This window comes from Lutzomyia longipalpis, chromosome 2 (assembly GCF_024334085.1).
Source record: "Lutzomyia longipalpis isolate SR_M1_2022 chromosome 2, ASM2433408v1".
Classification (NCBI taxonomy): Eukaryota; Metazoa; Arthropoda; class Insecta; order Diptera; family Psychodidae; genus Lutzomyia; species Lutzomyia longipalpis.
The window spans coordinates 39,835,519-39,860,241 of record NC_074708.1 but is presented as its reverse complement, the minus strand read 5'-3'; the positions used below and the strand labels follow the sequence as shown (position 1 = coordinate 39,860,241).

General features: G+C 38.1%; 4 protein-coding genes across 11 annotated transcripts in view; 2 read left to right on the top strand and 2 right to left on the bottom strand.

The window, feature by feature from the left end:
• The window catches only part of LOC129791411 (uncharacterized), a 95,008-nt gene extending 92,610 nt beyond the window's left edge, over nucleotides 1-2,398 (bottom strand). For all 5 annotated transcript variants that reach the window (XM_055829573.1, XM_055829575.1, XM_055829578.1 and 2 more), the window contains exons 1-2: nucleotides 2,210-2,398; nucleotides 1,700-2,012 (exon numbers count right to left, since the gene is read on the bottom strand). The gene's annotated coding sequence lies outside the window, so the exon portion shown is untranslated. The remainder of the gene's footprint in view (nucleotides 1-1,699; nucleotides 2,013-2,209) is intronic.
• A 688-nt stretch (nucleotides 2,399-3,086) lies between these two features.
• LOC129791408 (mitochondrial fission 1 protein-like) lies at nucleotides 3,087-3,924 on the top strand. The gene is made up of 2 exons (XM_055829571.1): nucleotides 3,087-3,239; nucleotides 3,384-3,924. The coding sequence occupies exons 1-2, from the start codon at nucleotides 3,195-3,197 to the stop codon at nucleotides 3,783-3,785; spliced, it is 447 nt and encodes a 148-aa protein (XP_055685546.1). The 5' UTR covers nucleotides 3,087-3,194; the 3' UTR covers nucleotides 3,786-3,924.
• A 406-nt stretch (nucleotides 3,925-4,330) lies between these two features.
• Nucleotides 4,331-24,723, bottom strand: LOC129791280 (chromodomain-helicase-DNA-binding protein 1). Its single transcript, XM_055829352.1, has 9 exons — nucleotides 24,283-24,723; nucleotides 23,464-23,543; nucleotides 23,128-23,383; nucleotides 22,951-23,039; nucleotides 17,971-20,950; nucleotides 10,434-11,950; nucleotides 8,593-8,832; nucleotides 8,412-8,513; nucleotides 4,331-4,370 (listed from the first exon to the last, which is right to left on the bottom strand). Exons 1-9 carry the CDS (start codon nucleotides 24,289-24,291, stop codon nucleotides 4,331-4,333), a joined length of 5,313 nt encoding a protein of 1,770 aa, XP_055685327.1. The 5' UTR covers nucleotides 24,292-24,723.
• LOC129791396 (uncharacterized) lies at nucleotides 13,167-17,801 on the top strand. 4 transcript variants are annotated; one of them, XR_008750692.1, is made up of 5 exons: nucleotides 13,167-13,474; nucleotides 13,554-13,633; nucleotides 13,696-13,774; nucleotides 13,855-17,624; nucleotides 17,704-17,801. XR_008750692.1 is itself a non-coding variant. In XM_055829552.1 (3 exons), exon 3 carries the CDS (start codon nucleotides 13,954-13,956, stop codon nucleotides 17,182-17,184), a length of 3,231 nt encoding a protein of 1,076 aa, XP_055685527.1. In that variant the 5' UTR covers nucleotides 13,167-13,474; nucleotides 13,554-13,633; nucleotides 13,696-13,953; the 3' UTR covers nucleotides 17,185-17,788. The 4 variants fall into 4 exon arrangements, 1 of the variants encoding a protein (XP_055685527.1); XR_008750693.1 differs by having other exon boundaries at nucleotides 13,167-13,633; nucleotides 13,696-17,624; XM_055829552.1 differs by having other exon boundaries at nucleotides 13,696-17,788.

Genomic DNA, 24,723 nt, shown 5'->3' with positions numbered 1-24,723 from the left:
CTGAGTTTAGCAGTAAAATTCTAGCAAGATTGCAGTTTTTTTAACTAGGTTTAAGTTTTTAAAGTCAGTCTAAAGGTTTTTAAGCAAGACCTTTATTGTAGACTAGACTTAAGTTTCTTAAGGTTTCAACATCGGGCTAAACTAGGACTGAATGTGTCTTTAAAGTCTGACCTAAAGGAACTAAGATTTGGCTTTAAAAAATTAAACCTGACTTATTAAACGGAATATCTTTAAGCTTAATTCAGGCTTAAGTTTTCAAGTCAAACTTACATTTTTTTAGGTACCTACCTATTACACATTTAGGGCTCAGCTTAAAAAATTAGGTCTAGTTTAACCCCTTAACGACCATAGACATCGATTATACAATAGTTAGCGAAAAAAAAACGAAAATTGGCAGAAAACAAGAAACTTACAAACAAAAAGCGACCTACATTAAAAAAAAAAATTTCTTAGGACATTTCTTAGGAAATATCCTTCTTTTCCACAGAATAATCTGATATTCTGCCAGTTCTCCCTTGAATATTTTCTTATAAGGAATTTTTCACAAGAGAAGAAACTTGAAAATTTAAGAAAATATTTCTATTAAATACCAGTAAAAAGCCAATTTTAACATGAGAATTAAAAATATTTTAAAACCTTTTAGAATGACTGAAGATACATACTTAAGATGTTCTATTGTTTAATTTAAAGTTCTCACTACATAAAAAGACTACAAAGTCCTTTTGATTGAGCCTTTAATTGAGATTCTCCTTAGTTAGAAAATCCTTTTTCAGGGCATGAATTCTCCAATAGTGATAAACTCCTGAAGGCTTTAGCGCTTTAAAAGAAATGTGAAAACCCGGTAAATCTTACGGGAGTTTATCACGGATTAATTATTTTTCTTAAAGGATCAAGCTCACGTAAAGTTTTCCGAGTTTTCCTCACTTCTTCCCCGCAAAAAGCCTTCGGGAGTTTATCACGAGAGTTTTTCACTCTTAGTAAATACAGCCCCAGAGATAAAGAAAAATTAAAAATATTTAAAGTCTAATTGAGATTTAAACCAGCGAGATTTAAGCCTCCAATCTACGAAAGGTTTACCTTTAAAAAATTTCTGTCTTTGCTTGAAATATTTTCTCACCCATCTAAATCAACACTACGGGCGTAATTGCAGAGGACAGACAGACGCGATTGAGACGGAAACTTTTTCTTGAACAAACTAAAAAAATGAAACTTTCTTTTCAGAATCATCCCTCTGTTCCACCCCATTCCTCCTCACCCTCCTGCCCCTTGTCTTCATCGGAGAGGCGTGCAAGAAGAGCCAAAAGCGGGTATTTGTGGAAATCCTCGCGATAGCTCCAAAATCCGCCACAATGGCATCCTTTGGGCTATTCCTGAGGAACTTTACGCTCAGTGGGCTCCACAGATCCACCGGCATTGGAGCCTGGGAGTTCCTCAATGTGGATTTGAGACTTTTGAGTGAAATTTTCCAAACTATTGGGATCTACTTGACAATCTTCATTCAATTTGAGATCACCTACTATGCCATGTACTCCAGTAGCTACGTCTACGTTTCCCAATGATTTACTAGGGAGAGGATTAAATTGTGATTTCCTGACCCCGAGAATTTTCTCTTGTCTGTTCCGGCTGCGCGGTTTTTGTGAAAATTCAGAATGTTTTGCGACTGGGTGGAATAATAGAGAGAAATTGTTGTGAAACTCACCGTTTTCCTGACTTGATGACACCAGGATACGGAAGAGATGCTTCTGGAGGATCTTCTGGGCACTTTACATATTTTTTTCCGGAAAGCGGCTTTCCTTTTAGTCGGCAATTTTCCAATTTATTCGGCACCGTAAAAGGGATGTCGATATTCCACACAGAACAAGACTGTTTGCGCGCAGGTTTTACTCCTTAACCGGAGATTTCACCTCTTTTCCCCTCTTTTGCCGAGAAATTCCTCCCGGAAGTGACTCCCGGTTTAGAGTTTTTCCAATTTATTTGAACTTTTGATTTTTTTTCTTGTTGGGGAAGAAATTCTTAAATTAGGGTTGAATGAAGAAGTTCTTAGAATGAAAGGTAAAGTTGTTAAATTACGTGTTATGCGCTTAATTCTGAATCTAATTGACTATATAGAAGAATTAGTGGTTAAATGAATGCAATTCAAGAGCTAATCACTAATTTTTATTAAAGATTTTGAATAAATCACGAAGAATTAATAAAGAATTTCACTTACTTTTTTGTCTTATTTTATTGCTTTTATTGATTTATAAATTTATTACTTTTATCATTTATTCTAAGCTGTTCTTATTAATTTTCAAATTATCTTAGAATTTATTAGTCTACTTAAGAATTTGCATCACTTTGAGGATCTTTATTTTAGGGAGAAAAAAGCTCAAAATCACTGATTTTGAAGGACAATCAAAATGTAAACAAACAGTGAAAGAATGAGATGGAAGATACCTATTTTGCGTATGGTAGAGCGGGAGAGGGAGCTTAAGGTGTTCTAACTCTTTAAGTTTTAGAATAATTTGACGATTGAATTATTACAATTATACAATGAATTCAATCAAGATCATTATTTTATTTGCATTTTGTAATTTAATACAATGAATTTATGCAATTTTAAAGTTAATTGGAGAATCAAAAAAAAAAATAGAATGAAGCTTTTTGTGGGACTCTCTTCTTTTTGGTATATTTTGGGACATCCCAATGTGTTCACACTCGCGCCAAAAATTAAAATTGCGAGTTTTTCACATTCTTTGCAATTTTTCTAACGTGAAAAACTTTGCTAGAACATCTGAAAAGCCGGAAAAGTAATGAAACAAAGCTCGAGTACCATTCAAAGCGGAAAATTGTGGTTTTCTTCTGTAAAAAATCCTAAATATTGAGAAAATTCTAATTTAAAATTAAAATTTTTTCTTATGGAGAAATCCTTTGTTCTTCCAGGAATAAATGAGCATTTTCATACCTGAAATGAGTCACAGGAGCCGGAAAATTGAAGCGAAAACCCTGGAAAAGTGGTAAAACAAAGAAAATCTCAACAGCTGAAAGCCGCCGCCTAAAATTTCCGGCTTAACCACATAAATAAGTTTCTGATTCCAAAAAGAACAAGAAGAAGAAGAATTCTGACAGCTGCATAGAAAATTCGACATCAAATTGAATTATCATCACAATTTATTTATTCTGTGTTTATTGTATAATTTATCCAGTGATTAACAATGGAAGAGATCTTAAATGAAATTGTCCCACCTGAGGAATTGGAGGTGAGCCATTTTGCACGAATATTTTCCTGGATTTGTTGAAAATTCTCGCATTTAAATGGCGTTGTGAAATTGGCATGAAAAATGAAAGCAAAAACGCATAAGAATGAGTCACGACGTTGTTTTTCTCTTCTTCTTTCTGTGTAGAAATTCGAGAAGAAGTACCAGCAGGAATTGGAGGAGCAGAATGTAACACACAAGACACAATTTGAGTATGCCTGGTGCCTGGTGCGGAGCAACTATGGGGCAGACATCAAGAAGGGAATCATCTTGTTGGAGGATCTGGCTACGAGACATCCGGAGGGGAAGAGGGACTACATCTACTACCTCGCCACGGGGCATACGCGTATCCGGGAGTACACAGTTGCCCTAAAGTACGTCCGGAGTTTCCTGCAGATTGAACCAAATAACCAGCAAGTCATCACATTGGAGCAGATTATCAAGAAGAAGATGGAACGGGATGGAATGATTGGTGTTGCCGTGGCCGGAGGGGCTGCCCTGGTTATCGGGGGGATCCTCGGGCTGGGATTCGCCATGGCAAAGAAATGATACGCACCAAAAATTCCACCAAAGAAGTGATAGAAGCTAATTTTTTCCTGCAAAAGTCTTACCCCGAATCGAATGATAAGAATGATAAGAAATATAATGTAAAATGTATTAGAGAGAGAAAAAGGATTTTTCAATGTTATTTGCTTGTTTTTTTTTATTCTTTCTCTTTATTGGCAAACTTAAAACTTATTTTATTTTCTCTTCTTTTTATTATTTTATGTTTTTTTTTATTTACAACAGATTTTCATTTAATCGCTTCATGTCATTTAAATTAAGATAACCCCTAAGCGAAATCTCTCCACATTCACTCATCAATTTCTTTCCTACAATCTCACACATTCATCCCATGGCTACGTGAGGAATTTTCCTTTATAATTCCCAACGAGCCCCCATTTATTCTATTTTTCTCCTTAAAATTCTATTTTTTATATCATTTTGTTTTTTTTTTTTTCACTTTAAAAATTAATATATTCATTTTTCTTTTAATTAAATAATTCCATTTTCTATTGACAAGAAAAACGAACATGCGCCATTCTTATAAATTATTACAAAATACAACACAATTTTCCATGCCCCGATGGATATCTATATAGAGAGGAAAGAATTAAAAGAAATAATAGAAAATCTATTTATAAACATTCTAAGAAGCAGAAGAAAAGAATAAAGAAAAAAAGATTTCTATATGAATTTGTACTTAAAAAGGAGATTATTCATTTTGATGCTTTCATTGAAATATTCCAAAAAAAATCAACACAAATGAGACAAAGAAAGAAAGAAAAAGAAAGAAGTAGAGAATGTACAGAAGAGTCAGAATTTTCATTTTCAACGGAGATTTTTTTAGAAAACTATAAAAGGCTTTGAAAGCTAAACTAGCTAACTTACAAATGTACAAACCACGCCCCTATTGCAAAAATATTGGAACGTCAAACCATTGTATAATAATTTTATATAGTAATACAATCTCTGAAGGGATGAAAAAATCCAAGAGTTCCGTACCTTCCTCTTTTGAGGGGAACGTAGATGGCGCGCGGACTGGTGCAAATTCGGGGGTAAGCGAAATGCAAGGAGGACCTTCCTCCCATTCACAAGATCATTTGCTTTCGAGCGCTCATGGTGATCACTTGAAGGGTCGCATGAGCTGAGCGTTTTTTCTATATGGACTTTTTTTCTGTATGGACTTTTTTCTGTATGAACTTTTTTTTTGTACCTACGATGAGTGGGTTGCAGAAGAGGTGCACAAAAAAGGGCTGAAGGAAGAAAAATGTACACGGAGTTGAGTTCAGATCTTGCAACATTTTTGGTTGAACATTAGTGGGAATGAACAGAAATACATTTTCTTTCCCTTTTGCACAATGAGATCTTCCAAAGTCTCGAAGAGCACAAATTTTGTCTTTTCGAGCAAAATTCTGCCTCAAACACGCTGGCTCACTCAACACAAGCTAAGATTTCTTAAGTTTTCTTAACTTTTCTTAAGAAATCTTAACTTTTCTTAAGAAATCTTAACTTTTCTTAAGAAATCTTAACTTTTCTTAAGTTATCTTAAGATGTCTGAATGGTGAATTTTACCCATTTGGTTGAGAAGACAAAATTTGAAGGAAAAAAAATTTTAAAAAATTTCTCATTTTTCCAAGGAATTTTAGGGTAATCCCAAAATTCACGTCTTTTCACTCTAAAACGTACAGAAGAGCCAGAAAACGCGAAAAACTGATTTCGGTTAAGACTCGCGAAAAGTGTTGAACTTGGGGTTCCTTTTGGACTTTTGCACAACCGCACGACCGCACAATCGCACAACCGCACAACTGCACAATCGCACAAACGCACAACCGCACAACCGCACAACCGCACAATCGCACAATCGCACAAACGTACAATCGCACAAACGCACAACCGCACAACCGCACAACCGCACAATCACACAAACGCACAATCGCACAAACGCACAACCGCACAACCGCACAATCGCACAATCGCACAAACGCACAACCGCACAATCGCACAAACGCACAACTGCACAATCGCACAAACGCACAACCGCACAACCGCACAACCGCACAATCGCACAATCGCAAACGTACAAACGCACAAACGCACAACCGCACAACCGCACAACCGCACAATTGCACGGTTGCACAATCGCACAAACGCACAACCGTGCGGTTGTGCGGTTGTGCATTTGTGCGATTGTGCGGTTGTGCGTTTGTGCGATTGTGCGGTTGTGCGGTTGTGCAGTTGTGCGTTTGTGCGATTATTCACGAGATAATTCACCATTCAGACAGTCTGAATGGTGAATTTCACCCAATCTCTTCAACATAATGATGCAGTCGATGATCTACTTCAAATATCTCAATTAATGAATTCTAAATTCCGAGCAACAAAAAATCACAGCTAATATGCCGAAACATCGCTGAAAATTATAAAAAGTTTTGTTCATAGAATAGAAAATAGAATTTCTTTTATTCTATTATTTTTAATAGAAAAAATTTCTGTTATTCTGGTGTAGCCAAATATTGATTAATTATCTTATTTTAATCAACTCAATTTCATTTTTTGAATAATTATTTTTTTTTTAAATTTTTTTTTTTCAAAACTTACATATATTTCCACAGAGTTTTCAAAATTATTAATTTACTCGCATGTAGAAGAAAATTTTTGATTTAAAGTTAAATCAAAAAATGATTGAAAAGGCCTTTAAATTTTTTTTTTATATAAATAAAAGTTTTCTATTGCAAATTTTAAATTCATTAGTAGCAATATCAGCTTGTGTTGAGTGAGCCAGCGTGTTTGAGGCAGAATTTTGCTCGAAAAGACAAAATTTGTGCTCTTCGAGACTTTGGAAGATCTCATTGTGCAAAAGGGAAAGAAAATGTATTTCTGTTCATTCCCACTAATGTTCAACCAAAAATGTTGCAAGATCTGAACTCAACTCCGTGTACATTTTTCTTCCTTCAGCGTTTTTTGTGCACCTCTTCTGCAACCCACTCATCGTAGGTACAAAAAAAAAGTTCATACAGAAAAAAGTCCATACAGAAAAAAAGTCCATATAGAAAAAACGCTCAGCTCATGCGACCCTTAGGAAGGGCCGAAACGATTTGGGCACTTTCGCCCTTCTTTGTAATACTATGTGTAGATAGCAAAGGTCAAACATTTGATAAAGTTCTACACGTTCAAATAGACGTTAAATATTCAATAAGAAATGTCAAATGATAGAAATATTTATCAAAGCATTGACAAAAAGGCTTTCCTTTTCTTTTGATTGGAAGACTTTCTCTTCATTTTAATAAAGGGCGTGACTTTTACATTTTTAAAGAAATCTTTTCTGTGTTTTCCCAGCTTTTTCTAACGGTAAAAAAAAAGAAAGTTTCTTTGGATTTTTTTTTCTATTTATTTTTGACACTTCTAATTATTTTTAACTGTTTTGTACGTTTACTCTAAATACCAATGCAATGAAAGGCCCAAAATGAATAAACTCCTTTTTTTCTTAAATAAATGTAAAAAAAAAGTTATAGGAAGATTCAACAAATCGAACCTAATGAACGTAATTTTGTTCTTGAAAAGAATTTATGTGAATGTAATGTAAAATAGCAAAATAATAAATATTATAACGTGAAATAAGATATTTTGTTATTATTCTTTCTTCTTCAACACACAACACAGCGATAGATTTAATGTAAATCACATTAAAATATTTTATCAAAACCACAATTCTCCATCTCTCTCCTCCCCTTTTCTTCTCTTTTAGCGTTCCTATTGCAGGGGAGACATCTCTACAACTTCTTCATTATTTATTTAACATTTTAACATTACTTCTCTGCAAATTCTTTATGTGACAAAAATAAATTATAATGCATTTTTCATCTTCTTCTCTCTCTCTATAAAATTTACTTGAATTTCAATAACAAAGGACTGATGAAAAAAAAACGCTGAAAATTCACGAGAAAAACAAACACTGAGAATTCTTTTTATTTTTAGCTCTCACAACTCAATGTACGCGCGTGGAGAGAAGAAGACAAAAAATATATTCAAATATTTCTCACAAAAAAAAAAGAATTGAATGCGATTCTCCTACACATTATTAATCAATAAATAATCAATCACTTAAAAGAGAGAAAAGAGAGAGAATATTGCTCTGAAAGTTTGTACCAACATATTGCGTGATTAGGAAGAAAATAAACTTTTATGAGCACGAATGAAATTAATCGCGATGTTGTGCCTTCATTATCGCTTTGTTTAATCAATCACACGCAAAATCATTTTAATCTGTGTTCGCACATTATGCGCTTATTATGCTGCCGGATGAATAATTTCTCTTGTTCTTCTCCTTGTTTGTGTGTGATTGAGAAGGAGGAAAATCTCTTAAATTAATTGATTTTGAAAAACTCATTAACAGGCCTCTTTTGAGTTCTTTCTTTCTTTCTTTAACAAATTCTTTCGTTTAATTCAATGAAAAAGTTTTTAGTGATTTAACATTTACACGACAAACACAACCTTTGACCTCTTATCACTCACTCACAGTGATGAGAAGCGATGAAAAGACAATATTTTTACAGAAATGACGTAAAAGTCTCTCAAAATAGACGACGTTGCGTTAATTCATTTTAGAAAAAAAAAATAAAATCTCTTTCTTACCTTCTCTTATCAATTCTACGATCCCTGTCACGATGATCTCTACTATCCCTGTGATATCCTCCTTGTGGTCTCCCATAGTCGTACCTTTTGTGATCATTGAACCTACCAACAGAGAAGACATTCAAACAACATTTAAATAAATTATTTAAAAAAAAAGTCTTTGTTTTAATGAAAATCTCACCTTTCTCTGACATTCCATCGCGGATCAATGGATGGATCCGAATAGGGTAATCGCCCATCACGCGGATCACTCGGATACATAGGAACTCTCTGATTGACCGACGCTATGGGACCCGATCGTGGTAAGGACATGAGTGGCGACAACTGTTGACATCCACCTGAATTGCGCCTATTCCTTATTCGATCGTTTCCTCCTGAGTTGTAGTCATCCCACTTTTTCCTATCATCCTTATCGCGGATTCTATGAGAATTAAAAAAGATTTTTTTTATTCAAAGAGTCTCAATTTCTTAATGAAGACGAATCTGCATGCAGAGATTCTATTGGAAATTTATTTTTGAAAATGTTTAAGAAAAGATAAAAGTGCTTTCTAAAGTTTCCTTTCTTTGTTTAGAGAATTATTTAGAGGAGGTCAAAAACAATAATTTATTAACAAAAATCTATCTTTTCAATTAATACCTAAGTATTGTTCCTGAATAAATGAAGTAGGATTTTTTTTTATTATCTGATTTCATTGTATGTAATATGTTTTCATTTTTAGGAATGAAATTTTCATTGACCGTAATTAATAATTCATACTCTGAAGTGAATATTTCATTGTCTGAAATTAAAAATTTATGTCTGAAATTTAAAATTTCATTGACGGTTATTAATATTTCATTTTCTGAAGTAAATATTTTATTGTCTTAAATTAAATTTCATGGTCTGAAAGGAAAATTTCACTTTTTAAATTCAAAATTTCAATGTTAGAACAATTTACTGCACTGTTTTCAGTGTGTAAGTTTGAATTTCTACGCCTAGATTTTAATTTTCATATGCTTGAATTTTACTTTCAATCCTACTTTTACTTTCAAAGATTTAAAAAATCTATTTGCAAATTTCAAGGATCCAAAAGATTTAAAAATTAAAAATCTGTTTTTTATTTAAATTCCAAAAGCCTGATGCTAAAATTTCAAAGGTCCAAAGAAAGAACATGACGGACTTAAAGTTAAAAATGTCAAAGATCTACAATTAAGATTTCAAAGCTCTCTTCTTCTTTAAGTCCCTAAAAACTTAAAGATCGTAAATTTCAAAAGTCTGAAACTTTGTGCAGTTCTGTATTTAAAAATTCTTGATCTGTCTCTAGATTTAAAGTTTAAATGTTACAATTTGCTATTTCAGTGTCTAAAATTTAACTTTTAGTCTCTGACTTTATAATTTCCAAGCCTAGATTTAATTAGTTTTCAAGGAGTAAAATAATTAATTTGAATTGCGGAACTTTTAATATTTTTAAGGTCTGAATTTTTTTTATTATTAGTCTTTAAAAAAAATTAAAGTTTCAATGTTCTTTATTGAAAATGTCTGAATTTTAATCTTCTGTATCTAAGTTTTTTTTTCTTCAATTTTAATGGAAGATTTTTAAATCTTGGAGGAATAAAATTTTAATTCTATTATCAATTTAAAATTTCACTAGTTCGTAGTACCTATACCTTTGAATAATAATAAATCTATAAAAGAAAGTTCGATTTCTATGTTGTTTTTAAGACAATGAACATTTCCGAAACGTCTAAGCTGATTGCAATGTTAGGTCCTTAAAAATTCTAATTGTTTCCTTTATTTTTAAACTTTAATTTAAGCCTCAAAGTCTTTAATTTCTGTACTTTCATTTAATGTATCAAATCCAGGAAAAATTTCTTTTTTTATCTTTTTTTTCATGGGCTTTCTCTTTTATTTCCTTAATTTTTCTATTAATTTCTTTAATTTTTCTTTTAATTCCTTTTGAATTTTTCATTTCTTTTATGTTTTCTCCACAAAATTAAGCTTATTTTGAAAAAAAATTAAAGAAAAAGAAATAAAATTCTTACCTTGAATCCGTGTTCAGTCTTTTGTAGTTGATCGCATCCTTTCCATCAGGTTCACATTCACCCTCCTCGAGGCGCCGCTTAACCCCATCAATTTCACTCCTACCCCCATCGACACTATTACTCGTTCCTCCTCCTTCTGCCTTCTGTTGCTCACTCCGTGTGTCTTTTGCTGCCCTTCCACTTGACGTTCCCTGTTGCTGCTGCTGCTGCTGCTGTTGATGCCTCCTTTTGCCATCCTTCCGGTCGCGTCTCTTTGAATTCTGTCCCTTTGTCCCATCAGCCAAATCATTGGCATTTGCAGCATCTCCGCCGCCCTTTGATGGCGTCTTAACGGGAGAGGAATTCTTGGAGTTTGTCTCTGAACTCTCCAGAGGTTTCTCATCATTCTTCTTCAGGGCATGTTTGTACAATTTAAAAAGTTTCTTCGCATCAAACTCCGTGAATTTCGACACAAAATACCACAAATTACTTCGCCACTCTTTCACTTTATCCGGATCACGATACTGCGATAGACACTCATCAATTTGCTTCCCAATATTGAGGAGACAGGTACGCGTGTGATTCACCTGTTCCTGCGTACTGAGTGTCTGATCTGGGTTATCGAGCGCCTTGAGAGCCTTCTTGACGGGACGCATCTTCTCTTTGCACTCATTGAAGACATTCGGATCGAGATCACCGAGAACAACAAGAGCTCGTGGCTCGTTGTTGGCTGTAAAATGCATTGGACCGTCGGAATTTCGTTTCTTTCCCTTCTTCGATTCCTTCGGATGCTTCACTTTACCCTTCTTCTCCGTTGTCGTCGTTGCTGCTCCTGCTCCTGCTGCTGTGTTAGCTTTGAGACCATTTGAATTCTCTTCGAGAGAATTATTAACCATTTGATCTGTTTCGGAGATTCTCTTCTCCTTCTTTGCGTGTTGCTTCCTCTCATCCCCCGATGAAGCATCTTCATTCTCAACAATCTCCTTTGAGACAACCTTTGCGGCTTCTTTAGCCTTTCGGGGTCTCTTTTGCTTCTGAACACCCTTCTTCAGCTCCACATTCTTCCGGATTATCTTCAACAGATACTCCGCACGTGATTGCAAATGCTTCCCCTGGGGCTTCTTATTGTCATTCGAGAGAATCTTCTCGGACAACCCCAACGATGGATCCATCTTCATGGCTTCCCACGAACCAATACCATACTGATAGATCCCACAGAGGAGCCGGGAATCCTCCTCAACGTGCCATTCAACGTCAAAATTTGCCGGACGTGTCTTAATGTCCAACACCCACTTCAAGCGTTCATCGCAATTCCCCGGCATTACCTCATCAAGGGGCTGAAGTTCCTCCTCACACGCCATCAGGGTGCGCGCATTGAAGGACACCCCACCGAATTTAACAGAAAATCCCGCCCTTGCTCCACGCTTCTTCACCCCATTCGCATCATTTTCATTCTCTTTGGAATGTTCATCGAGAAATGTCACACACCTCTTCCGCAGCATCTCACCCAGTTTCTTCAATTCCGCCAGTGGTTTCTCCTAATGCAAAGTAAGCATAAAATTGTAACGTTTTAAGAATTTTAATATATTTTGTAAATAAATTAATTCTTTTTCTTGGATTTAAATAAAGAATTTAAAAAAAAATAGTTCACCTTTAAAATAGTTTAAAAAACTTAGGCCCAGCTTTTAGAAAGCTTTGGAAAACCTAAACTTAGCCTAAAAAACATAAATCTAGCCTTTGGTCTAGCTTAAGAAACTTAGGTCTAGCATAAAAATCTAGGTCTTATTTGACAAAGTTAGCTCAAACTAAAAAAATACACCAGCTATAAAAGACTCAGACCTACCTAAAAAAAAATAGACCTAGTTTGAAAAACTTAGACATTGCGCGAGAAACTCAATCCTAGCTTGAAAAACTGAAGCCAAACTCAAAAAATTAGGCCTAAATTAAAAAAATTAATTTAAACTTGAAATACTTTTAGGCGTTGTCTAAAAAAGTTAGACCTAGCCTAAATAAAAACTAAGCATAGTCTGAAAAAAGACTTAGGGCCAGCTTCAAAAATTTAGGCTTAACTTAAAAAAGTTAACCCTGGGCTTTAAATACTTAGTTCCAATATAAGTAACTGACGCCTAACTTAAAAAATTTAACATTTTTCAAAAAATTAGGCTTGGTTTAAAAAAAACTTAGACCCAGTTAAAAAATCTTGGACTTAGCACAAGAAAATAGCGTGTAGACTAATAAAAAATTGATCCTACTAAAAAGAAACTAAAACCTGGTTATATAAACCTAATTAAACCTTAAAAGATTTAGGCCCAGCTCAGAAAATTTAAGCCTAACTCAAAAAATTAGGCCTGGATTAAAAAAAATTAATTCATGCTTAAAGGACTTAGGCGTTGTCTAAGAAAAGTTAGTCTTAGCCTAAAAAGCTAGGCCTAGCCTGAAAAATGTAAACCTTATTCAAAAGATTTAGGCCCAGCTTCAAAAACTCAGGCTTAATAAAATAAGATAAATAAAATAAGAAAGACGCCTAGTTAAAAAAAATAGACATAGTTTTCAAAAATAAAACATTTAGATCCAGCTGAAAAATATTAGGTTTAGCATAAGAAACTTAGGCCTAGCCTAATAAAAATTGGCCCTACTAAAAAAAACTAAAGCCTGTCCGAGAACTTTCCTCGGATATGTCGCGGAAGAAATGTTTATTGGGTGTTCGTTTTCATCCTTTCTCTCTCTTGTCAAATGGATTCCGATGCGCACGCATCTCAAGCAAAACTCGTGTGAATTTATATCTTTATATTTTATTGTTAAATTAGTGAAATAAAACTGTTGAGTTGTGAAAAAGGAAGTGTTGATCTCTCTGACTGGGGAAGTGGTGTCAAAAGGAGTGGAGCAAACAGTGTTCCGGGACTTTTCATCGCTTTCCCGTGGAAGCCATCTTGAACACCGATCATAACCTCACTTTGGCGTGAGCGCCATATCTACAGCCGAGACCGCCTACACACCACATCCCCCTGCTGAAAATCCGGTCAATTCTCACCGGAGAGTAACTAATTCATGTATCATTGCAGGTGTGTGGTATCTACTACGTGGGCTAATTGGTATTGAACTTGTACTAATTATTCTTTCTTTCATCCCACTACCTATAAGGTGTGTACGGCATTATCTGAGGTATTCTGTCATCTGAGGATTTTATACTAATTCTTTCTTTCCCCTTCTGAACCTATAAGGTAAATCTCTCAACATATGGTCAATTCTCACCGGAGAGTAACTAATTCATGTATCATTGCAGGTGTGTGGTATCTACTACGTGGGCTAATTGGTATTGAACTTGTACTAATTATTCTTTCTTTCATCCCACTACCTATAAGGTGTGTACGGCATTATCTGAGGTATTCTGTCATCTGAGGATTTTATACTAATTCTTTCTTTCCCCTTCTGAACCTATAAGGTAAATCTCTCAACATATGGTCCTTCGTCCTTTGCGAACTGCCTTGTGGACACCACCGCTGTGCCTCTACAATCACGACCTACGCCATACTGAATCACAATGAGTACTCTTTCCCTTGATGTTCTCGAACGCAACCAGCGAGCCACCCTACGGCAACTGAAGCGGCTGTTCAGCACCGTTCAGGACGCTAAACTGGTGGACACTGTGGCCAAGTGCAAATCTCTTCTTGAATCACTCGTGGAGTACAAGACAGAATTTGTCCACACTCAATCGGCTATCTTTGATCGTCTTGCTGGGAAAAATGAAGAACTTCAGAAGCGCGAAGAGGAGTACAACAATTGCCTGGACGCTTGCACACAGGCAACCCTTTTTCTCAGAGAACAACTTGTCATGCTTGATGCCCCGACCACACCAGCTGGTGGCTCGCTAGGCGCAGAAAGCTACTCTTCAAACGAACTGAAACTAATTCTGCGGGAATTGGTGAATGCGACGTCAGGCCGTCCCAGTGGCGCCACGCCGAAGCTCCCACAGCTGGAGCTCCCCAAATTCAACGGGGAATACTCAAACTGGCAGTGCTTCAAAGATGCGTTTGAAAGCACTATTCACAAACGTACAGATCTCACATCAAGTCAAAAGCTCCAATACCTGAAGTTGTCACTTACCGATGATGCCGCGAAGTTCGCACAACACGTGAAAGTCACTGATGAGAACTACCAAGCGCTATGGGATGGCCTTCAGGGACAATTTGGGAAAAAGACACACATCGTACACGACTGCATTGACAAGTTCTTGGCGCAACCGAAGATGAAAGAGAGCTCCTTGCAATCTCTGAAGGATCTCACGCACAATAGCAAGCGCATCATTTGGGAACTCAAGAACTTGGGCTCTTCTTATTACACACTCGATTCATGGATAATTTATCTCATGAAAAATCTGTTGGACGAAGATACACGCAAAGCATGGGAGGAGAAGCGTGCTGACGACAACTTGGCTACTTTGGATGAGTGGTTCAAATTCCTCGAAAGGAGAATCGATGCAATGGAACTCTGGGCGCCCAAGGACTCGGCCGTGGGTGGCAAGCAGGACAAAAAGCCCCAAACTCAGCCCAAAGCTACAGTGAAGTCACACCACACAGACACTCTGAAGTGTCCACATTGTTCTTCGTCACATTATCTCTTTCAGTGCCGTGAGTTCAAGTCGGTTACACTCCCGGAAAGACGACGAATTGCCTTCAATCTCAAAGCGTGCTACAACTGTCTCAGAACAACTCACATCGCTGAGAAATGCCAATCACAATCCACCTGTCGTGATTGCAATCAAAAGCATCATACATTGCTGCATCCGGACGATGTCCCTGCTGCATCGCAATCTCCTGAAAATGCGCCTCCTGACCAGCTTCCGGAGGCCCCTGTGGTTGAACAGAACCTCACTTCGCATCACACAGCAACTCAAAACCGTGTTTTGTTGCCCACTGCGCTCGTGAAGGTTGCTGATAAACATAGGCAACAACAAATCTGTCGCATTCTCGTAGATACCGGGGGAGAATGCTCCTTTATCTCCGAGACATGTGCAAAACGTTTGGGACTTCCTCGACGCAATGGCCGGCTCAGCGTCAATGCTGCTGGGGAGGTCACTGTAGCTCATACAAAGGGTCTCATCTCAGCTGTGCTTACCTCACTCCATGATCCGGGGGAGCACATTCAAACTGACGTTTATGTGCTCTCAAAACTCACATCGTTGTTCCCAACTGACAAGATCGTTGAGCCCCCATCTTGGCAGCATCTGAGGACACTACAGCTGGCAGATCCAACTTTCGATACACCTGGTGAAATAGACATTATTCTCGGAGGGGATTATGCTCTAGCGATCAACTTGCCACAGATTATCCACAGTGAATCCGGCATTCCTGTGGCACAACTTACAATCTTTGGGTGGATTCTTGGTGGGAAAATTGCTGACCCATCTCGCAGCGTTACCTCCTTCCATTCCACACTCACACTGGACAATTCTTTGACGCCTTTTTGGGAGATCGAGGATTCAACTCACCCAGAGGTTAGCTTCCTCACTGAGCAGGAACAAAACACCAGGGAACATTCCGTGGATGTTTCCAACACATCAAACAGCCAAGCGATTCTTGCATTGGAGCCCATGACGATGGATCCCGTGGGGAATGAGCTTGCACTCGAGGAATTCATTGAGCACAACAAGTCCTATGGGTTTTCTCACCTGGCCACTTCCGGGCCCCCCAGCAAATCTTCTCACTCAAAGCATTTCTTTTCTATCAGTGATGTTCTTGCTGTTGTCTCAACAATCCAGCAAGATGTGGTGTCACATCTTTTCAATTTCCGGACAACCGAACTTGCATTCTTGTCAGAGATTGAAGAGAGGCATAGACAGGGAGTAGTGGCACCACCCAACGGAGACTGCCAATGGATCCTTAGGCGTGACAGCACCCAGGAGGCCATTCATGCGTATCGTCTCACAAATTCTTCATGCGACTCAGCCTTTGTGTCGTACATTTCTGCAAAATTCCTTCCGCTATCTGCACTGGGCAAAGCGAAGGACTTCTCTGAGTCATCACGTGTAATCCCCGTGGGATTCTACATGTATGGCTACTCCCGGACTGAGACATTGGAGTCGGCAAGGAAACTGAGACTCGAGATTCAGACTACTATGGCTCGCAGCGAGTTCCAAAAGCAAAAGTTGTCTTCGAATTCTTCCGCAGTGCTCAGTGAAATTCCCTCTGATGATTTGGCAGTGACCCCAGTGGATGTCAAGCACTGCTCCAAGTCATTCTCAGCACCCGAAACTCATTGGTCACATGACGGTGACACACACTCACGGGCACCTGGCTCTGTGAGTGCACTCAACAGCTCTACAAACGTGTCGGAGAAGGGATCAGCAGCAGTGACTCACGCCCGAGGGATAGACCGAGACAGCACACACCAGGTTAAGCTCTTGACTCTTGAAACTCGCGTAGTTGCCCCAAAACTCCCTACAATCCCACGCCTGAAACCCAGCTACTCTTTCTTCCACACGAGTGCTCTCAAGGAAGTCAAAGAGATGCACTATTTCTGGTCAATCTTCATCATTGCCTGGCTAGAATCTACAATTGGACTCAACAATCTATCGACCCATCCTGCGATTCAATCGAAGCTCGTAGCTTCAGGCGTCAATCCTGCTGATGGCATTCATCATCTAGCATCTCTCTACCCTGTGAAGAGATCTCCTGCAATTGAGTCGCACCTGCCGACAAAAACTCCTGCATCTCACGAATTCGACTCTGCAAAACGCTCAACATTTCATCTGCCTCCTTTAACCTGGATCTGAATTCTTGAGTTTACACTCAACCGGGGGAGAATGTCCGAGAACTTTCCTCGGATATGTCGCGGAAGAAATGTTTATTGGGTGTTCGTTTTCATCCTTTCTCTCTCTTGTCAAATGGATTCCGATGCGCACGCATCTCAAGCAAAACTCGTGTGAATTTATATCTTTATATTTTATTGTTAAATTAGTGAAATAAAACTGTTGAGTTGTGAAAAAGGAAGTGTTGATCTCTCTGACTGGGGAAGTGGTGTCAAAAGGAGTGGAGCAAACAGTGTTCCGGGACTTTTCATCGCTTTCCCGTGGAAGCCATCTTGAACACCGATCATAACCTCACTTTGGCGTGAGCGCCATATCTACAGCCGAGACCGCCTACACACCACATCCCCCTGCTGAAAATCCGGTCAATTCTCACCGGAGAGTAACTAATTCATGTATCATTGCAGGTGTGTGGTATCTACTACGTGGGCTAATTGGTATTGAACTTGTACTAATTATTCTTTCTTTCATCCCACTACCTATAAGGTGTGTACGGCATTATCTGAGGTATTCTGTCATCTGAGGATTTTATACTAATTCTTTCTTTCCCCTTCTGAACCTATAAGGTAAATCTCTCAACAAAGCCTAGTTTTAGAAATCAAATATTAGTTTTAAAGATTTAGGCCAGCTTTAAAACCTTAGACCTAGCCTAAAAAACTGATGCCTAGCCTGATAAAAAATTGGCTCTTCAGCTTCAAAGACTCAGAACCTACTAAGAAAACTTAATAAAAAAATAAAAGAAAAAAGTCTTACCTGCAGTTCAGCATCACAGGCAATTGCTTCCAATCTCTTGAGTGGCGCTGGGAATTTCTTGTAGCTCCTAATGAATCTCCTTAGCTCCTGATCGGTAAAATTGAGAATTTTTTCTTTGATCGGTGGCCTTCCGCGTTTCTTCGGTCTATCTTCGGCACTCGCCTCACTACCATCATCTGACTCATCTGTCTGGCGTTTGCGCTTCTTTTTCCCCTCATACGATGCCCCACCTGAGTCATTTGCCTGATTCAGCTGATGGAGTGTCTTCCTGCGCGGGGGTAAGTACAGATCTTCCATTTCTTTGTTCTTCTCCTCCTCCTCGACGGCTTTACGGAAATCCTCGGGGATTATATCATCCCAATCCTTTGTGTCACCATCGTGCTGATCATCGGCATTGGAGTCGAGCGGACTCTCCTGTTTGTCCTCTTCGAAGGCCGCAAAACTGGCCACCTTGAAGGCACTCAGGAGCTCATCGCCCGCCATTGTTGGCCCCTCATCACGTGTCTCTGCCCTCCGGAGGATTTCATCGATATCACACACAAGATCATCATCATTCTCCTGCTCATCCTTGAACAGCTCCTCTGCGCCGAATTTCAGGATTGCCGAAAGGTCCTCCTTGTTGAATGGTGTAGTATTGCTATTACTCGCTTTGTCGAGCACAGTCCTACCCGTTGTATCCATTCGTTGTATCACAAGATGATCCAGAACCATCTTCTGTTTTGCCCGCTCAACAATTTCCTCTTCAACACTTCGCGCCGTTACGAGCCGATAGATGTTCACCTGATTCTTCTGCCCAATACGATGAGCTCTTGCTTGGGCTTGAAGATCATTCTGCGGATTCCAGTCTGAATCAAAGATAATCACTGTGTCCGCTGTGGCGAGATTAATGCCCAAACCACCGGCACGCGTTGACAGGAGAAAGGCAAAATCCGTTGAACCTTCAGCATTGAAGTGATCAAGGGCTTGCTTCCGGATCTCACCTTTTATACTCCCGTCAAGACGTTGGAACGGGAAATGCCTTTTCTGCAAATATTCCGCCAGAATGTCCAGCATTCGTACCATTTGCGAAAAGATCAGCACACGATGGCCTGTCTCCCGTAGTCGACAAAGAAGCTTATCTAGCAGGACGAGTTTTCCACTTCCACGTAGGAGTTGTTGGGCCAGATCTTCGGTGTTAACGTGCGCTTCGTATTCAAGGGGACGAATGAGAACAGCATGATTGCAGCACTTCTTCAGTTCAATTACAATATTCAGGAAGGTCGACATGGACCCCTTAACGCCCTTGCGCAGGGCATTAAAGTTCTTCGTTAGGATCCATTTGTAGTACTGCTTTTGGATTGACGTCATCTCAACACGGAGAATTTGTTCCACTTTTGCTGGAAGACTCTTCTCAACGTCCTTCTTTACACGCCGTAGAATATACGGTTCTAGCTGACTATGCAGCTTCGTATAGCCTTTGTCCGCTGCATTCCCGTGCTCCCGCTCAAAATGCTCCCAAGTCTCAAATTTCGATGGCATTATAAAGTGAAGGAGAGCCCAGAGTTCTTTGAGGCTGTTTTGCAAGGGTGTTCCCGTAATTAGGAGCCTGTGATTCGTCTCAAAGTCCTTTAGAGCCTTGTAAAGTAGGGAATCATCATTCTTCAACCGATGCGCCTCATCTACGAGCAATGCTGCCCAGCTTATGCACCCCAGAAACATTTTATCCTTCAAAAGGATCTCATACGTTGTAAGGATTGCATTGAACTTTAGACGTTTTGACGACTCATACTGCCATTCGTACTGACGAATAATCTCCCTTGACTGCACATCCCCTAAATACGTGACAATATTCATTTCTGGAGCCCACAAGGCGAATTCCCGCTGCCACGCCGTCATTGTACTCAGTGGGACAACACAGAGGAATGGCCCGTGGAGGGATTGAACTTTGAACAAGTAGAAAAGGAAGCAAATTGTCTGAATTGTCTTCCCCAGGCCCATTTCATCCGCCAAGATTACCGAATTCTCCTTGCACCATGACAAAATCAACCAATTCAGCCCATCCATTTGGTAATCACGCAAGATTAGATCCCTCTCGACTCCCAAGAACTCCGGTTGTGTCTTCAAATGATGAAACTTCGGACGATACTTGAGTACTTTGCAATGCCTCGATGGGGTCTTCTTTGAATTCTCTCGCTCATTGAATTCCTCCACTTTGGACAACCACTTCCTATTGACTAGGCTTGCATCCTCCCACGTTGCCTCGGAATACGGCAATGATTCCCACTTGCAGTAGTAATCAACACCACCATCACTACGGACCGTCTGAGCAATGATCCGATCGACATTGTTGTAGCTCTTTAGCAGCTCCAACTGCAATTCCATCTGACACTCAAAATAATCAATATCCTCCGGTCCAGCCATCTTTCGCCACGCCTCAATGCTACTCTCGCGCTTTATGTAGTTCTCCAACTTCTTCATTCCCTTCACTTTTTGCTCCTTCAATGATTCATTACTCTCCCACGTGTTGTGTATGTGTGACCATCCCTTCCACTTAATCAAGAACTGCGTCTCCTTGTCTGCATCATCCAACGCATCAGCACCCTCATTGGGATCCACACCAGCTTCCTCAATTGCATACACCGTCGTCTGATTCCCCGTAACCCCTTTACGGCCTTCCCTGCGTCCTATAATCCTCTCAATTGTCTCCGATTTATTCTCCTCCGCATCCGCCGGCAGGGATTCATCGTAATCCACATCAATGAGATCCTCAGAGCCCGTCTTCTCATCATCACTCGCCTCTTTGTAGCTCACCGTTGTCGTGGCAGCACGTCTCGACCCGCCACGCTTTCGTTCCTCATCACTATCAGTGTAGTCCGATGAGTAGTTGGCATTCTTTGTTCTCTTCTTCACAGGACGCTTCTTACTCACAGCCGGACGACGCGGGGTGACGTCCTCTTCACTCTCACTCCCGCTCTCCGAAGTACCCGAATGCCATCGATTGCTAAAAACCCCACCGTCGTGAGAAATTTATTTATTTATTATTTTCTTTTTTTTTGAAGATCTTTATTTAGAAAAAAAATGGTTGAAATGACTGAAGTAAACAGTTATGATCTTCCACCATTTGAATTGGTCAAAACGACTGAAATACTTCAGAAAAAATTGACATAATAATGCAGTTAAATCACAGCAATCGCGCAATGTGATTTAACGGAATTATTCTGTCAATTTTACTAAAGGATTTCGGCCGTTTTGACCAATTCAAATGGCGGAAAATCGTGACTGATTACTTCAGTCATTTAAACCATTTTTTTTGAAAGCGTGATGTAAATTATTTTTAATAAATAAATTAGAAAATCTTCCAAAATACGGGATTGTTTGACTTTTATATGGAAGCTTTGGGGCTTTTTTGAGTGATTTTTGAGGAGTTAATTTGAGGACAATGTAACTAATGATTTCTCAGTCAGACATTAAACTAAATTCTCCTGCAAAAATTTTTACTTAAATGAAAAACATTTCTTTTACAGAATTCGCATGTTTTTTAAATAATGCTTCTGCCAGCATAAATAATATGATAAAATGAAAAGAGAGAGAGAGGGCAAACAAGTGCTGGACTTCCTCAGAAAAATATCAGAATGTTTACAGAAATTGCATACGCAAGCAAATAGAGAGTATTTATCGTCTGTTTTGATTTCGCATATCGGAATGGAAAATCTCTACTAAGAGTGATGCATTATGTAGACTATTAATGAGATTTATAGAGTTTAAATTAATAAAGCCAAAGAATTGATTTATTAAACAATTTTTTTGTTTATAGAATTTTTCCTAAATCAAAATTAAAATAGAAGAGATAGAAGAGTTGGATAAACTTCAAAATAATTTATAATTTATTGTTCTAACTTAGACTTTATGGCTGATTTAGAACTGTTTAAATTTTTCCTCTGATCGGTAAAAGAAATTAAAGCAAATTAAGAAAGAAAAAAAAAGCAAGAGATTGAACAAAATCCAAAAAATTAACAAAATTTAATGTTCAAAGAATTAAATTGAATTTAAAAGGAAATAAAAACTAATTTAATTGCTTTAAATTCTTTTTTGATTAAAGGCCCTGCAATTTTTCTTTGTTTTAGGTATAGGTCTTTATTAAAATCCCTTAAAATGAGCAAGAAGATCTTCTAAATTATTTAGGACCCACAACTCTTTAAAACATCTTAAATATTAAAAAAGTAAGAACTTCTGGTTTTTTTCTAATCTTCTTCTAAACTGGCTTTTGAAACATTTTTTTTTAAAACATTCTCTTCAACTTCAAATGAAAACTTTTAAACTTCACAAGAAAAGCGAACAATTTTTGAAATTACATATTTAGAACCCTTAGAGACCCAAAGAATTAAAAAATAAAAACAATTTATTAAATTTTTAAAAGAATTTCCACGTTTCTTTTCACTGAATCAATTGTAAATATCAACAAAAAAAATTAACAAAAAATTCTTTGTAATTTGAAAAGAAATTTTGAAATCTAACAAAAACAATTAACAAATTTTCAAATTACTTAGGACCCACAGTTTTAGTTAAAAAACTGAATTTTATAAGAATATTTTTTAAAATCAATTTATTTAAATAAAAATCAGTTTGACTTGAAAAAGAATTTTTTTATTTCGACCTCAGGGGTCTCAAATGATGTCAAAATAAATTTCCAAAAATTCACCAAAAAATATTTATAAATTCAGCACTTTTGCACAAAAAACTTTTCAAAATACTATTAAATAAAATTAAAGAAATTTAAGAAAAATAAAAAAAAGGATTTACAAAATCAAAAAACATAAAAAATCAAAAATAATTTTTTTTAAAGAAAAATCTTTAAAAATTCTGCAGATTTTGAAATTTTTATCACTTTCACAAGGAATTTGCATTAAAAATTCACAGAGAAATCACCTTTTTTGAGAATAAAAAAAATCAGGGGTCCCAAAGGAGAAAAAAACCAAAAAGGAAAAATTCAAAATTACTCACTTTTTCTTCTTTGGCCGACTTGCATTCCTCGCAGGGGGTGGCTTCTTCTTTGGGGGTGGTTTTCGTCGATACCTGTAGTCCTCATCATCCTGTAACCAAGCAAAACAAATAGGGAAAACGAGGTTAGACCTAGAGGAGGTCCCAAAAAAAAAGAGATTCCATCCAAGGAAGACTCACATCTGGACTACTTTTCTCGGAATTCTGATAATCCTCGCGATTCCCTGTGCGAGTATTTGTGTAGATGTCATCATCACTTGAATCCTCCTCTTCCTCCTCATCATCATCGCTGTTCTTCTCTGCATTATCCTCCTCGGAGGTATTTTGGGACTTGTCTTCCTTCGATTGATTCAGTGGGGTCTTTACGGTGCTCTCACTCTTCGATTCATCGGACCTCTGACTTGATCCTGAACTCGATGTACCCGAATCTGATTCACTGTACGTTAAAGGGAAAAAAACAAGAGATCCTCAACTTCTTGTCCTTTTAAACTTTGGGTGGAGAGGGTCTCTACAAACCTTTCTGTGTCTGAACTCGATTCACTTTTGCTATTATCAGTGCTGGACTCATTGTCAGACTCACTTTTGTCTTGCTTCTCCTGAATGGAAAGAGGGATAAAGGGGAAAGTTCATGAGTCCCATCCTCTAGGAAGTTTCTCAAGAGAGAAAATTTCAACATTTCCGGTACAAGAAATGATTTCAGGGAGTTGTCAGAGAGGGATAAAATACAGCCGGAAAGATCAGGAGATGTCCGGAAACATCCGGCAGGGAGAATATGAGTAAAATTGGCGGGAAAACCTAAACATAACCTTTCTTTTAGCTCATTCCTCTGTTTATTTCCCCCAAAAAAAGCCTAAAAATCACACAATTTCCACCAAAAAGTCCCGGAAAAGTACCCCAGGCGACAAAATAACGTGCCACACACGGAAAATTTGTGAAAAATCCCGTGGAAATGGATGAAATGATGGGAAAAACATCATTTGTTGTGGTGAAAAGATGCAAATTTGGGTGTAGTGTTGGATAAAAGTGAAAATTGCGAAAAAGGGTCCCCCGTCAATTTTCACAAAATGCCCCTTGGTGGAAAGCTGAAAAACTGGAGAAACGTTAGAAATGGACAAATTGGTGGAACAACAAGGATTTAATTACATTTTTGGGCATTTTTATCCAGGTAAACAATGGACTTGTGTGCCTCTGCAGAAAATTCTTTTTCTCGTGACTCCCTCAATGGCAGCCACGCCCTTTTTCACAAATTTCCACCCAGGGCCACCCCTAGAAACAAAATCTTTATTTTTTCACCACAACTTACTGCAATTTAATGCATTTTTTCACCCTTTTTACCTGATTCATTTTAGTGATTACGTAAAAAAATACGAATATCTCTTTTCCTGGGCAATTCCACCGCGAATTTTCCTAAAGAATTTATCACAATTAAACACTCTCGGTGAATTTGGCATTATTTCCAGCCCCAATGCAACGGGGGAGACACCGAAATGTTTTTTCTCCGTTTGCACCCCTCAAGGGAAATATCTCTTAATTTTCGGTCGCCATTTTATAACTTGAGCACTCGATGGCGACAAATGTGTACGGGAGAGGATGACCAAAAAAGTCCCGATGCATCCACAATTTCATTCGGCCAACACCATCCAGCTGATCCATGCGCCTTTGGCCACAATTCCACAATGTTTTTCGCTTGAAAATCGCACTTTTTTACCCTCTTTTGACCACCAAACTCTCTGCAAAAGTTTTTTTCACGACCAACCAAAATATCAAACTGAAGTT